Genomic DNA, 18,078 nt, shown 5'->3' with positions numbered 1-18,078 from the left:
AGCACTTTGAAATTCAGACATCAAATCATTCTTTACCATATGACATTGAATTTGGGTAGCCGCTGCTTTTTCTGTCAGCTTAGATACAAACTGCAGATTGCTGATTGGGCGAAAGTTCTTATTAATGACTTCAAGATTATATTTCTTCAGTTGAGGATGCACTAAGGCACACTTCCATTCATTCGCAAAGTGACCAGTCTGTAAGGATAAGTTGACCATCTTACTTAAAACTGGAAGTAACTCATCCAGGCACACTGATAAAATATATGCAGGAATTGGATCAAGTGCACACAATTTCCTATTTGCTACTGCTAGCTTGCGTACATCGTCCATTGACAACAGAGAAAATTCAGAGAATGAAATATCCGGATTGGAAACATCAATACTTACATTGCCCAAGGCATCAGATGGATCAGTCTCAATCAGTTTCGCTCTAATTGAAATGATCTAGTGTGCAAAAAATTCACCCATTTCATTGGCAAGTGTAAAAGCATTTGTATATAATGGAAGGATTTTATCTGGCTGCATGTTTAGAAGGCGTGTACTCGCTCTGAATAACTTAGACTGGTCAACACGATTATCCTCAGTAAACTGTTTGTAATAGTTTAGTCTACCATCGTTCATAACATAGATAGCATAGTTTCTTTTAACTTTGAACGCAGCCAGATCTTCAGGAAGCCAGCCTACTAGCCCTCCATCGCCTTTCAGCTTTTCTCCTATATCGCCTTGCTTGCATGATGACGTCATTAAACCAGGGTGGACTTCCACGAGTAGCAACATGACGTGACAGCACCGGCGCATGTTTATCCAGCAAAGATGATAAAGTGCTATTATAACAATCAGTTAGAGTGTCAAGGTCAGATGGAGGGTACGTGTACAAATCGGATTTGCGAATATCCTCAACAAACTGTTGCATGTCAATTGACTTTAGCTTTCGATACTCAGCATGCTTAATCTTCTGCACCGGTCTAGCAATTGTAAACTCACACATTACGGCTGCATGATCTGAAAAATATCTTACTGGCCATGGCTCTGTAGCAACGATGTTATCGCACTGACGTGTGATAATGAGATCAAGAATGTGACCTTTTTCATGGGATGGTAGTTTCGTATGTTGCACTAGGCCCATTGAGTCAAAGAGGTCCCTAAGGCGAATGGTGTCCAGATTATTTGACACGTCCATATGGATGTTAAAATTGCCAGATATAATTAATGGCTCACTAGACAAGATGACTGATTCAAGACAGTTCGCAAACTCATTAATAAAGACTGCCGTAATGTTGTACTAGATTTTCTACAGAGTGACGACATTATGACATTAATGTGACTGGTGTCACATTGAGGACCAGGGTTCTGTTCAATATCTCCCCCTTTTAGCAGGATTTGACGAGTTGCGATTGAATTTGGATAATATTGGCAATAAATACTTTATACATAAAATAATACATTATGCTCATGGATCTTCGAAAGGGGAATTGTAATTTAGAGTAAAAAAAAATTGCTGCCGAACTTGGAAATATCGACAGCAATATTTTGCCTACGAGAGTTATCAAAATTGCTGTTTCGTTCGGCTGGCACACAATGTGATAACTTTAATGTAAACAGCATGACTTCAAATGCTTTGATATGGTGCGGTCACTGACATATGGCTTGTCTGGTAAACATTGTTGTAACTCTGAATTGATAGCTGTCAATGTTAGAGCGCAGTTTTCGTTGACAATCGCTTCCAGACACCTCATTTGTCATCAACTTTGACGTGGTTGCCACCTCCATGTGGTCTTTTATCGACTCTATTCTCTCACAAATATCCCGCAATTATTCCTCTTGCTGTTGACCGGTTTTATGCCCAAATTATTTGCTATTACAACATAGTCTTGATCAGGTGCTTCGAAAACACATACCAATCAATCCCTGTCCTCTTGATAAATTCGATTTCTCACCCGTTCTGCCATTGCACTGTGCTGTTCCTGTCTTCTTTGGTTTGAGGAAGATTGTAAGCAGGCTCTGTCTCGATCATTGTCAACTCTTACTTGTTGTTTAATAAGCTTTTTGAATTCTATTCAGATTGGCTGCAATTGAAGAAAGCTGTGGCAATAATGCTTCCCAGTGCAACGATTGCTGATCGAACAGAAATGGTGAAGAAAGATCCCAAGCAAATGCCCGATGAAATAACCAAGAGAATGCAGGTTCGTTTCACTAAATTATTCTCTACTTATAAGCTCAAAGTTATGCATTTGCGATAATATAATAATCTATCCTAACTGTTAATAACCAAATATTGTTTTTAACACTGTTGTTATTTAATCGTAATAGTTTATAAAACTTGCTCATTCATGGATTAAAGGAAGTGACGTCGTTTTGCCACATTTGTCCACTGCTGCCATGAAACTCTGTTGCGAATGCTCTTCAATGCCACCACCCCACTGCCCTTCGACACGATGGCCTCTATGGTATTTCCTTTTACCAAATTTACTCTCATCTTTCTGAACAAATTTTCCTGGTCCGCCAATCTTTTCCTTGCACTCTAAAAGCGTCACCTCGCTTGTCTGGCGACAGAGACTGTCCCAGTCAACTGTGTTACTTGCTGTGTGGTACTTGCAATGTTCGATTTGTGACAAATCTGTTCTTGACTTATATCACGACACCACAAATAAGTAAACTTCTGAATCTCTTCAATTGTCATATTACAACATTTGCAATATCTTGCAATATTTTCTCCGACAGCGAAATCGCCAAGAACTACTCCTCCAGACAAACCTAGTTGCACATATTTAGTTGTGCATTCGCTAACAAACACAGTGGCGTAACCAGCCTGACGATTTTGTCTGGCTATGTAGATTTCCAATTATTGTTTTCAGTCAATGAACATCAAAATATTAGCATAGCAGGAAAAATTGTCAGGCTGGCTACGCTTACTGCTAACAAATCCCCGCATTCTTGGTTCAGATATCAAAATTCAATGTTGAGGATATGGCTATAGATATTTACTCTTGGTTTGACAAGAGCACAAAACGAAAAGCTTGTCTGGCAGAATTCTACTCATTCTGTGATGTTGATTATCATAAAGCAGTTTAACATGTCAATACCAGATGGTTAAGTTTAGAATGAGCGGTTACTCAGGTGCTTCAGCAATATCCTGGCCTCAACAGTTACTTTTTATATAACAGTATTTGTATGATATATTATTGCCCAATTCTCTTAACAGCAATAATCTAATTAATTATATATATTTGCCAATGTATTATTTATATGAACTGATTTAAAGTTGGAAATTAATTTATATGCGTCTCATCTTTTACAGATGAACAGAAAAGAAGCATTTCTGAGATTGCATTCCCTATTTGATGATCCTTTGAAAAAAGTTTATCTTCTCTTTTACAAATCATCTCTTCAAGCATTTATTCATTTTAACATGTTTCTACAAAGGGAAGACCCTATAATTCCAGTTGTCTTTTTTAATTTGCTGGTAAATTTCTGACAGTGACAGCCATTAAAGAAGCAAATGGAGACTTCTGGAGAGCTATCTGAGGAATTTATCGAGTTTAAACTGCTCCATGATGAAGATATACCCAAACCAATTTGGGATAGAGCTACAGTTCAAGTTGATAGCGAAAACGACAAATTTTACTACAGGATGGGTATCATTTGGCATTACCTTTCATCGCTGAAGGCCCCAGATCATACCACTCGCTTTTTCAGACTTTCCAGGATAGCTATGCTGGTGCTCTTAATCCCACATTCTAACGCCCAAGAAGAGCGTGTTTTCTCTATGGTTCGTAAGAATAAGCATTTTGACTGTAAAGCTAGCTTATTACGTGCCAGCCCATCAATTTGAGCCAACGAAAGATCTTCTGAAGACAACTAAATCTGCTACTTGGAAGTATAACAAAGAACACTCGAACAAATAAAATTCGCTTGACTAATGCATGATGAACTTTAACTAATTAATGTTAGATCACATAGATTAAGTCTATATAATAGTTCGATCGTATTATATTGTGTTGTGTTCCCTTCAATTAAATTAGATTTTGGTTAGAAAAAAAGAGGCTTTCTGTTTTATGATGTTTAATGTGTTTTAATATGTGAAATTTTATCAACCTCTTACCCAAGGTCTTTTTACCTCCACACCACTTGATCTCACGTTAATACGGATTTTTATGGCCTGTTGGTGACTTACATTTAGTCAATAGTGACAGAGTTTCCTCTCTAAATTTTTTTTAAATATGTCCTCAGGATGCTGGAAATGACATTTCAGAGACCCAAATTAAAAAAAATAATATATATTTGTGTAACAGATCAATACTTAAAAGCAACACAGCGTCATTTCTTCCTAACCTCTTAGCTCTATTTATGGAATAAACCTTCCAAAATTACAGTGGGGGTCAAAAGTCTGAGTCCAGTCAATATGATTTTGAATTTAATTGATATGCAATACATTGTCACTCAACACAGCACTATAAGTGCATACAATTGGTATTTACATGAATTTTGGAATTCGTTATAATTATGATTTAGGCCAAGTTAACATCATTCTAATATTTTGTATGTCCTTGTCTTGCTTTTAAAACAGCCTTAACTCTATTTGGCATAGAGTGAACAAGTTTGTTTAGCACTGCTGGCTCAAGGTTATTCCAGCATTGATTTAGAACATCCCACAGGTTGTCTTTACTCGTAGGATTATGTTTTACTTTCTCTCGCTTTAAATGATCCCATAAATACTCAAGCGGACTTAGGTCAGGAGATTAAGGCGGAAAATCCATAACTTTCAGATCTCCTTTCTTTTTTCTTTTTAAGTAATTCTTGCACAGGCGAGAAGCGTGTTTCGGATCATTATCTTGCAGCAACACAAAACCTTTTCCACACAACTTTAACCCAGATGGTATGGCGTGTCTTTGTAGGATTGAGTGGTATTGTTTTTTTCCAGGTTGTTCTTAATTTTATAGAGATTGCCAACACCATTATTACTGAAGCAGCCACATACCTGAATGTTCCCACCACCATGTTTCACTGTCGGTTTAATGCAAGAACTTACAAATTTCTCATTCTTTCGACGTCTAACATAAATGCGCCGCTTGTTTCTGTATATTTCGAATTTGGATTCATCCGTAAAAAGAACATTCTCCCAATCTTCTTTAGTGTAACCTTTGAATTTTCGAGCCCATAACAATCGTTTTCGTTTGTTTCGAGCTCTTAGCAATGGTTTTGAAACTGCAACTCGTCCGTTCATACCATGTTTAACTAGCCTGCGTTTTACTGTTGATCTACTTACTGATTTCTCGCGCGTTGCATTAAATATTGATTGGATGTTACCAGTCGTGGCAGTTCTGTTGCGTAAAGATGTTGTCTTAATGTACTGATCTTCCTTCAAAGTGGTAGCTCTTGGTCTCCCAGAGCTTTGTTTGGTTGAATACAATCCTGATTCTCGAAACCTTTCCAGCGTTCGCTGCACAGCACCCTTGGACACTTTTATCTTCTCCGCAATTTTGCGCTGTGACAACCCTTCATTGCTCAGTGCGATTAATTTGACCTCATATTCCTTCACTCAGTTCTTTTGCCATCTTTTGTCCAAGAACACAGAGTGATCCGAATTACCGCGATTACTTAAATATTACAACAATTGACAAGAGGGAATGTGGTAGGCATTGCCTATGTAATTTCCCAGGTCATAAGACATTATTTATTGTAAATTCAGAAAAAATATCGACTGGACTCAGACTTTTGACCTCCACTGTATATTTGTGTTGAATTGAATGCTCGTAATTCATAACATAGTTGATAAATTGTGTATATTCTCAAAGAATTGCTCGATTTTTACGCCCAAATGTTTTAAGCAATGCTCGTTGCTCCTTGTTTCTTTACATTGTGAATAACAAATAATACTCAAGGTGTGAAGGCACATGCGCAGCTGCAACGTATAAGAAAAAATTGGGTGTTCCTGGGGGGAGCAAATGTGGGCAAACTTTAAAACAAAACCCAAACCACGAAAAAGCAATGCTTCAAAATTTACATTAACGGTCAAAATTCCTCAATATTTTGGTATTAATAATATTTATTATTTATACAGGAATGTCTATTCAGTGAAATTCACTGTTATCAACTAGGGTCCCGTACTTAGGTTAAAAGTTGTTCTCAAGAAAAAATTACAATACATATACATATACAATGCGTGGGTCATTCGTCCATTCAATTTTTTCCGAAATTGAAAATTGAAAATTGCATTCAATTTTCAATTTTTTATTTTGCAATTCGTAAATATATGTAAAAATAAATTTCAGATATTAATTTTTATGCTTTTATAAGACGAATTTAAAAGAAAAAACAGCGCACATTGGGAAATTTTTCTTTAGTATCGTTGCCGATTTTCACCATCTTTCAATTTAATATATATACGGTGTTTGTACAAAATTATAAAAGCAATCAATTTTCAATTATTCCTTTTGAGAAAAAAATCGAAAATTGATTGCACTTCCGGTAGCAAACCCCCCCCCCTCCCCCACTGGCCCTAATTCTTTGAATTTCTTTCGCGCCGGCGGGAACACAAAAAAGAACGTGTTCCACGGTTATAACACTGTTCCTGTAGTATAGTTGTGTTTTATGTAAACGGCGTTGTTATTTGGTTATTCCTTCAACTGCAAATGGCAAGCACAAAGATTTTTGATGTTCATCGGGAAGAGAAAAGCTTAAGATTGCAAATTTCGTCCAGTGAGCTCACGGTGTGAAGGCTTTCTCGAGCATTCCGGGCGAGTAAATTTAGCATAATTTTGTATTAATATAAATTATTAATATTTCTCATGACTGTTTGGGCAACGAGCCTTTTCAATATGTATTTCAATAAAAGTATTGGATACTTGCAAAAATACAAATTGTAAATCATGTCCATCTTATTGTAAAGTAAGCGTTTATAAATAGAAATATATATGGCTGAATGAAAAGTATATCACTATAATTTTGGGGGTATATTGCACCCACTTTATAAACCCCCTGGTATATTGTGCAATTTCATACCAAAATATAAATTTAAATGTTAAGTGTATATGAAAATCTTGCTTGTACAATGTTACTCTCAATTCTTTATGACTATGTATTGTTTACATTAATTTTCAGGTTGAAGCAAATTCCTTATACCTAAAGGAAGAATTTGGAGACTTATCCTTTTGGCCAAATGAAGCAGGTCGCTTTAACACTACTCATCTGGAGGATGGTACATCAGTTGAGGTGATGGGAGATATGGCCAGCACATCTAGCCAAGAGCAGCAGCATTCTGTACAATCCTTCTCATATAGCACTACTCCAACTTTGACCAAGTCAACACCTGGTGCCACTCCTCTGTTTGGTGGTAGAAGACGGAAAAATGCTGTGATAGTTAAGATAATCCATGCTCAGATGTCATTAAGAAATGAAAAAAACAATCCAACCTTTCTAGAGATAGGGCAAACGTACATAAATATAAACGAAGAAAATGCAAATGTCAATTTTCTAACAACGAAAGCAAAAGAATCATTCCATGATGAAGCAATTGAATTGGTCACCAGCAATGGCTTAAAAATCATGGACAATGAGGGAACAAGAGGTCAGTATTCTATGCTTTATAGCCATTTTTACCAATTGTCTTCAAATATTTAATATTAGGGTGCATTTAGGCACATCTCCATGGTTAAAGAGACTGTTAATTCTGCTTAGCAGATGTATACTAATTTGTTTACATTATGTTTATATGTTATATAATTGGTATACAATTATAATAAGGTTGAGATATAATTATTAAACTAAAATGGCCTGCAATATAAATAGGCACAATGCATCATTAAACAATAAAAACTTACCTTGTAATATGTAGCTTGACCTCACACACTGGTAATAAATTTAACAACAGGAATTAATATTTACTTTATACAGGTGTAAAAGTTATGAGCCTGCTGTCAGCAGGAATTGAACAATGTTGTGCAGCCAACACTGTTCAACAATATTGATACAATATATAACTCATTGTTAATGAAAAAATGATTTCATGTATAGCATGTACTTTAAGTAAATCAAATATAGTGTCCAGAACAACACAACATGTTTTTATAAGTAATTTATTTCATAAAAGTAATTAGGGGTTTAACTAAAAGTACTAATTAAAAATGACCTTACTGTAACCCTTTAGCAAACAAGGAAATGCAGGGGCTTTGCTTGAATAGTTCCTTGTAACTCCTTTTAGTCCTAACAATTTAATGTTGTTTCAGGTTTGAGCTTTTGGAAATGTGCAAGTAGAAAGATATATGCCGTGAAGGCAAATCCCAGAGGTATTAAAGGAGTGAATAAATCAAAGGAGAAGAAGATTACTTCCCATTATGTTTCGGATGATAGTGATGATGAATTTGTATCCAAGAATAAGAAAGCAAAATTTGTCACCAGCACTGATTTTGAACAACTAAAGTCACAATTACATGAGATGAAAGGGATGATAAATGATATACTTCAAGTTAACCAGTCGGTTTCTTTGCCAGTGGGGCTTGTGAAGCTTGTTCGTGATGCCTTCATGTGTAAAATTTGCCATGAAACACCCATAAAACCACCAGTTATAGCAACAAAGTGTTGCTGTACTCTGCTTGGGTGTGAGGTCTGTGTTAACACATGGTACAATGGAACTGACAGTTTAAGTAAGAAATGTCCATATTGTAACGAGCCACGAGGGTATGCTTCAACATACCAGTTTAAGGGTCTTGACGAGTTCTTGGCTGCTCTAGGAAATATGATCAAGGGTGCAGACAATGATGTTGAATAATTCTTTCCAACACAAACATTGAAGATATCTAAAATGTTCCAGATATGTTTTCTACATGTACAGTATAATGTAGATTAATTCAGTTATAGTTTGCACAATGATAGTTGTTGCCATGTTTGCAAGTTGGGTTTGGAATAAGAACTATAAACAGAGAAATCTTTCAGAATGCTGAAAGAATAACCAATTGAGTTGAACTTTGTTACCAAGTGTTTAATTAATACTCTTGAAATTGTAAGTTACCAATTTCATTTAGCCTGTTTTTAATGTTGATTTGTTGTCAAAGATATAAAATGCTGAAGGCCTTCTTTAAAAAGGTAACTCTCTCCATTTACCACACCATGAAAGATTGTACTGAAATTAGGATAAGCAGCAACAAATGAATCAAAACGCAATTTCTTCAGCTGTGGGTTTTCATAAATGGGATCAACTCCAAACAATTCTGGTAGGGTAATAGTTCCTCCTTCACTTTCATATAAGGCCACAGCTTGTTCCTTACTTGGTAGTAAATCTTGTGTTGGTAGCAAGCATGCTTTGTTACTTGCTTGCATTCTTTCATTTGGAACTCCCTTTCCTATTTTGAAGGAAAAACAAATAACCTATAAAAGCAAAGCCTGCTTCATTTAAACCAATTTGATGGAGCACACTGATTAAAATTCCGTTATTAAAATTATTAAATGTGCTCTACCTGTTTTTTCTTGAAAAATGCCTGACAATTTTCTTGTTTTTCTGGCATGTGTCTGGAGTTTAATGGGTTAATTAATCATTACTTTTGAAAGGAATATCCTTACCTGGAATAGGATGATTGTTCCAACTGTCAATAACCTGTTTTATTCCTGTATCTGCAACCCTCGACACAAACCATGATACGCAGAATTTGGTAATGTCATCATCCATATATATGAGTTCGTCATTAGCCATTGAATTGAGAACACTTTTAATAGGGTAATTTACACGAGTGTTAAACTCTACCCACTTTCTCTCAACAGGAAGACTCTACAATAAATAACAACAGTTGACTTGTTTTCTTGTAATCTACAATTATGAAATTATTATGTGCAAATTTATTTTTTTAAATTAATTGGGATTAATACAATTAATAACAGGAAGCAACATCATGACCAAAACCTACAATAGTACTATGTATTTGACAACCAGGCTGAATTGTGATTAATCTCTACAGTAGTTATTAAGCTGGGTTTTTTTTCAAATGCTGGGTGATTTTACTTGTCAATGGGGAAGCACTAGTGGGTTAAGGGCCTTAACCCCTAGAAAACACACACTTTCTACCACCTGCATTTTGCCACAGTTGTTTTTTACATATTTTATTATAATTTACCTTATGAATATTATACCTGCTTTGATGTGGTCTGAATGTAAGGTGATCTAGTTACGTTTCCTCTATACTCTTGCAACCTGTTTTGCACATGCAATGTGAGATAAAATTCTGTTCCATGATCCACGCGTATTTGGTCCCACATTCCATATTGTAAAACAACATTTCTATCAAAAAGCATATGCACATTGCTGTAAAAATACATGCACAATGGGAAGAATAATAGGTCAATGAGTTTTGTTTATAATTAAAATGCCTATATCATGGTTGTGGAGTTTGCATGCCCCAAAGAAACTAAGAAATTTGCAATATATTTTTATCTTGAAAAACTTCATGTTGGGTTTATCAGCTACTGAACATGATGTCGGAAAGGCAATTGCAATTTAGTTTCCTTTAATGTTAATTTGCAGCAAAATTTCCCATTTATTCCCTCATAATTAAACAAAACATATTACATTTCTTTCTCAAAATGCAAACTCTAAAAACTCCACAACCATGAATTTTTTAATGCTGTATGCTGAATGCTTTACCTGTAAATATGCTCATAAATGAGAACATTATTTTTGACTGGCATTGTAGCAAAAGCTACAATTTTACCACTGAAACCATCAACTGCACAGACTTCTGTTAACCCATACAATGCCAATTTTTCATTTTGATCCAAATGTAATTTGTGACCAAAATACTCAGCATTATATGGCACTGGATTGACTTGTCTTGCTGTGTTGGCATTTCGTTTGGCTTGATATGCGAGAGACACTATAGACAAAGCCCTACCAATGCGCTTTTCACCAGCTGTGACACCAATGCTCCTCATATAGCCCTTCACCATTTTCCGACCCCATGCTGGCCCAACCTAAAATAAAGGTTCATAACACCTAGACAGCTAGATTTTCTGATTTTGCTTTGGGGCAAGAGTGCCAAAAATTAAGGTTTCGGGATGGGAAGTGAGTGGCAGTGTGTAAATATGCTGCTGATAAACTGAGGTTTGGGGCTACAGTTGGCAGGGGGAGGGGGAAATTGTGAGATTTTTGGGACCATATAGTATTTGATTTAAAACCTTTTTCTTACTCTCTTACCTTGGCAACAACTGTCCTTGCACATTGTTCCAAATCGTCATTAGATACACGTTGTTGTGAGTGTATGTCATTCTCACAGCAAAATCTTCTTACTGATCTTTCACTAAATCCTCTTTTTCCTGGAAACGCTTCTTGTAATATCAGGCTTACTTCAGAGTGTGTTTTTCTTTGGTTAACAACGAGATCTTTTACGTACTCCAAGTTAACTTCATCCATATTTGCTGCTGATTAGCCTAACTTGTTATCAAAGCTTAAGATTCCCGCGCTATTTTAGTTATGAGGATACCCCCCCCCCCGCACGCAATTTTGCTACCGGAAGTGCAATCAATTTTCGATTTTTTTCTCGAAAGGAATAATTGAAAATTGATTGCTTTTATAATTTTGTACAAACACCGTATATATATTAAATTGAAAGATGGTGAAAATCGGCAACGATACTAAAGAAAAAATTCCCAATGTGCGCCGTTTTTTCTTTTAAATTCGTCTTATAAAAGCATAAAAATTAATATCCGAAATTTATTTTTACATATATTTACGAATTGCAAAATAAAAAATTGAATGCAATTTTCAATTTCGGGAAAAATTGAATGGACGAATGACCCACGCATTATATACTATGCTATCCTAATATCCTAATAAAAATCTAAAAGTGTACATGTTCAAATATTTAAGAAATATTTAAGAAAGCTTCCAATCTCCCAAAATTGTTCAAAGGTCTGCCTTTCGTATATCTAGAGGCAGTTCATTATATGTTTTTCCACCAAGGAAATAAAAGTCATTTTTGGCAGATTCAAGTCGAACTTTAGGAAGTCTGATTGACATTTTATTGTTGCAGGTTCCATGTTCACCATCAATGATTTCAAAATATTTGTCAAAGTTTTCACAAACATTCTTTTTAATGCATCGAATGTGAGGCTACAAAGTTTCTTCTTTAGAAGATCTCGGATTCGAGGGATCTTTATTGTGAGCTTTGAGGGATATTCGTTTTTCTCCCTATCTATTACCATCAACGAGCATGGTAATCCCGTTTCCACTTTTTATCTGTTTTATACATTTCCAGAATTTTTCTGGAGATTAAGCATTTTCCTCAAAAAGTTCATGATAGTACTAGTTTTTTACAGATTTCAGTAAGTTTCGATTCCTTTCATAGGCAGACCAATCAATCTCCTGCCGGTTTTTTGTGTTCTTCTAAGTAGGCTATCTCTGTATCTCATCTCAGATTTTAGGCTTTCGTCTAGCCATGGACAAGGCTTCCCTCTAATGCACTTTGTGGTGAACGGTGCATATTTATCGAGAATGCCGGGTAAAATTACCTTGAATTCATGCCATGCATTGTTAGGATCATCACAATCATATACTTCATCCCAAGACAGGCCTTCCAATTCAGAGTTATTTATATCACAGCTGTAGTTTTTATAGTTCCTGCTCTAAATTACTCTTCGCCAACCATATCATGGTCACTTAATCCAGAAAGTGCTGTTGATATTTTAAAAATATTCAAAGGGGCTGTTGTTGCAATGATATCAATTAGGAGCATAAGAAGCCCAGACAAATAAGTTGGCCATTTGACTATTCAACTAGTGAGGTAACTTACTATATAATTAGGAAGGAAGGAAACTCAGTTTTTCAACATATTCATAATTTAAAACACAAATTACTATAGTAAAACGGCACGTCGGCTGCTAAATGCCTACCGTAGGTTTAACTTGAATAATCAAACTATACTTTCATAATAAAAATAGTGCTGAATCCAAAGGAAAGCGCTGGAAAAACGTACAAACTTTGTAAATTTGCCGAAATTTTCGTGAATACATGCGGGATGTAAGTACCTACCCAAAATGGCGGCAGCGGAAGAATCTGATTGGTCGAGAAAGGTAAACAAAGTATGATAAACCAATCTGATTGGTCGAGAAAGGTAAACAAAGAATAATTGACCAATCAGATTCTTCTGCCAGCCGCCAATATAGTTAGGTACTTACATCCCGCATGTATTCGCAAAAATTTCGGCAAATTTACAAAGTTTTGTGTACGTTTTTCCAGCGCTTTCCTTTGGATTCAGCACTATTTTTATTATGAAAGTATAGTTTGATTATTCAAGTTAAACCTACGGTAGGCATTTAGCAGCCGACGTGCCGTTTTACTATAGTAATTTGTGTTTTATTTTGTGAATATGTTGAAAAATGAGGCGAGAGTTTCCTTCCTTCGCAATAATATAGTAAGTTACGTCACTAGTTGTGTAGTCAAATGGCCGACTCATTTGTCTGGGCTTCCTATGATTAAGAAGAAGTGTGATACAGTCTAAGGAAAAACTATAAGTTCCTTTGATGCCTTTAAGCTGCTATTGAGTTCTGGGTTTTTAAACTTTATATGCAGTGCCTCGAGAAACAACAGATTAGAGTTTGTGTGGTTGAGAGACTGGAGTATTTTTGTATTGCTAGGTACGAGTTCAGTGTAAGAGTAAAAGGAGCCAAAATCATTAAGCTTGTCAAAAAGATTGTTTATGTTAAGTAGGTAGTTTGCGTCGTCACAGTTCATTAAGTGTTTCGAAACTGCGTTGGTCTTGCTATTCCTAAAGAAGTTGGTGATATTGTACCACCATTGTCTGACCAAAAAAAGACCCAATTGAGGTTAACATTGTCGGAGTTAAAGCTTATTGTTATTGATAACATTTCGATGGTAGGAAACACAACTTTGCTTCATATTCATCAGAGATTGAAAGATATATTCGGTACACCAAGTTCTCTGTTATTTGCTGGAATATCAATAATAGTTGTTGGTGATCTTTGTCAACTACCACCGCGATACGCAAGAAATTTGTTTTTGATACTTACAAAAATATTTATAATTTATGCCATCCATGGAGAGTATTCCAAATGATAGAACTTGTGGAAATCATGAGACAAAGAAATGATAAAGCATTTATTGAACTTCTTAACAGAATAAGAACAGCTAACCATACAGAAGATGATATAAAGGTAATCCAATCAAGATCAGTATCCCCAGATGACCCTAATTATCCATCACATGCACTCCATATTTGGGCAGAGAACTCACCAGTTGACAACACAATAATGAGAAATTAGAACAACTTGCTGGACCATTGTTTCCTCTAAAAGCTAAAGACCAATTCCCACCAAATGTGAAGAAACAAGATATTGATAAAGTTCTTGCAAGAAAACGTTCTGAAACAGGTGGACTTGATTTAATAATTCACATCAAGGAAGGTGCCAGAGTATGTTGACAAGCAATATTAGCATTGCAGATAGATTAATCAATGGACAAATGGGAAGTGTATTTAAAGTTGATGTCAATCCAACTAACAGAAACCAACTACTCTTTTCATTAAATTTGATGATCCAAATGCTGGTAAAAATCTTCTTAACACTACTAGCAACCTGTTGGCAAGAGAACATCAAGTTGTCCCAATTGAACCTGTGTTGGTCAAGTTCAAAATAAGACCAGGTAAACCATCATTGCCAGAAATACAAAGAGTACAATTTCCTGTGACACTAGCTTGGGCATGTACTGTACATAAAGTTCAAGGTCTAACGCTTGATCAAATGGTAGTCAGCATGGAGTTAGTAAAACAAAGAGCATTTAATTATGGACAAATTTATGTTGCCTTAAGCAGAGCAACTTCGCTCCAAGGTCTGCATATTTCAGGAGAAATTGCTAGTAAATATGTCAAAACAAATCCTAAAGTTTTGGAGGAATATGAAAGACTAAGAAAAGAATGTATTGTTAGTTATCCAACCACTACTTTGCAACATGATAATAATGCTATCACCATAACACTTTTAAATATCAGATCTCTTAAAAAACACTGCATTGACATTAAATGTGATTCAAGACTTTTTACTAGTGATGTTATAACCTTAACAGAAGGAACTCAATTGCTTTCACCTGACTCTGGAAATGAAATTATTGATACACTTAGTCCCTTCAAACTGTACCGTCAAGACCATGTCAGTGATAAATATTCAAGTATGGCAATCTGTACACGAAATACTGTAGATGTTAGAGATTTTGAATATTTTCCTTCGCTAAATACAATCAAATATGAACTGGTTAACAACATGTCCAATGGAACACAAAATGTTCTTCTCCTCTATCGAAAACAGAACTCCAATGTCTCACAATACGTAGAATGTTTGAGATACATCCTTGCAAGTAATACTGTTGATATTGTTGTTGGTGATTTAAATATTAACTACTTCAAAGATAAACAAGTTGAACATCTTAAATTAATAATGGATTCTTTAAATTATCTTCAAATTGTAACAAAGCCAACATTTGTATCTTCTGGAAACTTATTAGATCATGTTTACATAAGATCAACAGCAGTTGAAATAATTGAAAATGATGTGCTCAGTGTTTACTATTCAGACCACAAGGCTGTGAAACTCAAACTTACAATTAGCTGAACATTACATTCTATTATTCCACAACTACAATAACTATGCACAATACTAAGGACTATTATAATTATAATATAGCTAATGTGACATAATGGGAACGTGCATAAAACAGAGGAGTAAACTTTAAGATGTTACCACATTGTAACCATGTTTAAACTTGCTCTGCCTTAACCATCATCATAGTTGACTATATTTTATTAGGCAAATACCATAGAAATAAATTCCATATTGTAAATTGGCCATTATTAGCAACCATCATCCCTATAAGGTGACTCATGTTTGACTGATATTTGTACTTTTCACCTAGCTCTTGCTTGACCAGAAACAATGCACCACCTAATGATGCATATGTGTGTCAGCCCTGAAAAGGACTGATACTACATCCTGTACGTATGCCTAACCAATGTGACAAGTGACAACACATGGTAAGTATGCTGTCTGGTTATCATTATAATGTCATATATGTCATTTTAACTATGGGCTGGCAGACTTTGATATCCTGTTTTAGAAATTAATATCATGTCATATGTCATTAATATTGATAATACTAATTATAATCTCACTTCCATGTGTTTATAGATAACATCAAATTAATAAATTCACCAAGTCTATGGGACATCTAACAGAAAATATAAATCATCAGTATCTACACAGCAGCAACCAAAGAAAAAGGCCTATGATGAAATCAGTATTGATCACTCCCCATTCAAACCAAACATTATAATTGCACCAACTCAATGGGATCGAACCATGGACTCTCTTGTAAACTCTATACTGGAGCAACTAATTCACATCGGTATTCACGTCGGTATAAAGTTTTCCAAAAATTAGTGAAGTGCGAAAGTCAAAGACTTGGTAGGTGATTGCCATGATGACTGAGAATCCAACTCAACGTTGTATCATATGTAGTGTAGAAGATCCTAATTTGAGTTTTTGTAGAGACGTCTCTTCCTGGGAAACATTACTCCACGCTGCACAAGTAAGGAGCCACAAGACAATTTTGGATGTCATTGTTGGAGAGAATGGCATGCCAAAATTTTCTGTGTCATATCACCGTTCATGTCGAGCGACGTTTACGCATAAGAAAGACCTATTGAACTTTTCCGAACCTATGCCACTCCAGAATCAACAAAGTTCATCCCAGAGTCCGAGAAGCAGTTCACGAGATACATTGACATCTAGTTCAGTAATACTTCCAAATAGATGTATATTTTGCAAAAAAGAGAAGTATAAGCCCAGAAGTTCAACAAGAGAGTTCACCATCACAATTTAAGAACCTCATTCGGAAGTTGTCTAACAAATTTCAAGGCAACCTTAAATTTGCCTATCCGTCACCGAGCGTAACCGAGCGTAAAAAAAATGAAAAGGTTGTTCGTCAGTCAAACTCAATCTGTCAAGACATTGTTTAGATCGTATCTAATGGAAATGTTATGTAGCTTTTATTTTCTATTTACGCGAGGTAGGAGATCTTTACAAGGTTTTACTAAAGTTCAATAATGTTCTCTTCTTTCTCCGTTCTTCTCTTCGGATACTTCATCCTTTCGGACCTCCTTGTTTTTGTTCTTGTCTTTGGTTGTCTGTCCTGCAAGGTTGAGCTTCTTAACGCTTCACATGCTTTTTACTCCGCTAGTCCAATGAATGTTCTGTTGCTGTGCGCCTCCTTTTATAATAAAATTTGAGGGGATCTTGAAGATGCCCTGTGCATGGTGTTGTGATTCACACAATCCAATCAGCGTTATAGGTTGTAAGTGTGGGTTGGCGTTAGAAGCTCGGTCCAGCTCTCATACTTTGTTTACTTAAGGCTGGTGACGCACTAGTCAAGTTAGTCTTTTACTTAATCGATCACTGTTAAAACTTGTTCACTACTTAAAATATTTATCATCAACTTAAATTACAATGATCAACTTATTACTCTGTGAACCGTAACTATTTTACAAATAATTTCATCAAATTAAACTTTTAGTGACGTAAGGCTTCAAGTGCTTAACCGAGCACAATATAAAAAAGAGATGATTGACATAAACTAGTATCCGCCTAGAACTTATGTTCTTGAGTTGTGACACTTGTACTTTGTACGACATACTATTGTTTCGGAGGAAATCTTATGGGCTGTCACCTCATGACAGGAAAAGTAATTTTGTGATTCCGAAGGGTCATAAGTAATTTCCTCATCGATATTAACCTTCTATTTCTTAACAATGCTAAATTATATATATTCTTAAATATATAAATAAATATATTATTAAATTATATATATATAAATTATATATAAATTATAAATTCATAACAGAAATATCAAAACACCCAAAAGTGTTCTTTTCCCAGTCGTCATAAAATCGCTTTGCAACAATACTGAAGTGATTAAACTTATTAATAGACATGGTCATGGAATAAGCTACAACCTTATTGAAGAAATTGAGACAGAGCATGCTTTAAAAGTCTTAAATGAACAGAAAGAAATGCGTGTTGTCATCCCTG

At 35.4% G+C, this 18,078-nt stretch overlaps 3 protein-coding genes across 3 annotated transcripts; 1 reads left to right on the top strand and 2 right to left on the bottom strand.

The window, feature by feature from the left end:
* Nucleotides 1-670: 670 nt before the first annotated feature.
* On the bottom strand, nucleotides 671-1,183 carry LOC114535827. The gene has a single exon (XM_028557148.1). It carries the CDS (start codon nucleotides 1,181-1,183, stop codon nucleotides 671-673), a length of 513 nt encoding a protein of 170 aa, XP_028412949.1.
* A 949-nt stretch (nucleotides 1,184-2,132) lies between these two features.
* On the top strand, nucleotides 2,133-8,770 carry LOC114535826. The gene is made up of 3 exons (XM_028557146.1): nucleotides 2,133-2,186; nucleotides 7,105-7,570; nucleotides 8,229-8,770. The coding sequence occupies exons 1-3, from the start codon at nucleotides 2,133-2,135 to the stop codon at nucleotides 8,768-8,770; spliced, it is 1,062 nt and encodes a 353-aa protein (XP_028412947.1).
* Nucleotides 8,771-9,030: 260 nt separating this feature from the next.
* On the bottom strand, nucleotides 9,031-11,398 carry LOC114535825. Its single transcript, XM_028557145.1, has 5 exons — nucleotides 11,183-11,398; nucleotides 10,730-10,959; nucleotides 10,123-10,273; nucleotides 9,559-9,763; nucleotides 9,031-9,341 (listed from the first exon to the last, which is right to left on the bottom strand). The coding sequence occupies exons 1-5, from the start codon at nucleotides 11,396-11,398 to the stop codon at nucleotides 9,031-9,033; spliced, it is 1,113 nt and encodes a 370-aa protein (XP_028412946.1).
* Nucleotides 11,399-18,078: the final 6,680 nt, after the last annotated feature.

This window comes from Dendronephthya gigantea, unplaced genomic scaffold (genome assembly GCF_004324835.1).
Source record: "Dendronephthya gigantea isolate DGI-Jeju-01 unplaced genomic scaffold, DenGig_1.0 000126F, whole genome shotgun sequence".
Taxonomy (NCBI): Eukaryota; Metazoa; Cnidaria; class Anthozoa; order Malacalcyonacea; family Nephtheidae; genus Dendronephthya; species Dendronephthya gigantea.
The sequence above is the reverse complement of the archived record's forward strand: the minus strand, read 5'-3'. Positions and strand labels throughout refer to the sequence as shown.

Coding starts and splice junctions, on each gene's coding strand:
- LOC114535827 (XM_028557148.1), bottom strand. CDS start 1,183: ATGGACGTGTCAAATAATCTGGACACCATTCGCCTTAGGGACCTCTTT.
- LOC114535826 (XM_028557146.1), top strand. CDS start 2,133: ATGGTGAAGAAAGATCCCAAGCAAATGCCCGATGAAATAACCAAGAGA. Junction 2,187..7,104: donor AAATAACCAAGAGAATGCAG/GTTCGTTTCACT, acceptor ATTAATTTTCAG/GTTGAAGCAAATTCCTTATA. Junction 7,571..8,228: donor GGACAATGAGGGAACAAGAG/GTCAGTATTCTA, acceptor ATGTTGTTTCAG/GTTTGAGCTTTTGGAAATGT.
- LOC114535825 (XM_028557145.1), bottom strand. CDS start 11,398: ATGGATGAAGTTAACTTGGAGTACGTAAAAGATCTCGTTGTTAACCAA. Junction 10,960..11,182: donor CAAGGACAGTTGTTGCCAAG/GTAAGAGAGTAA, acceptor CCTTTATTTTAG/GTTGGGCCAGCATGGGGTCG. Junction 10,274..10,729: donor TTGGCATTGTATGGGTTAAC/AGAAGTCTGTGC, acceptor TATGCTTTTTGA/TAGAAATGTTGTTTTACAAT.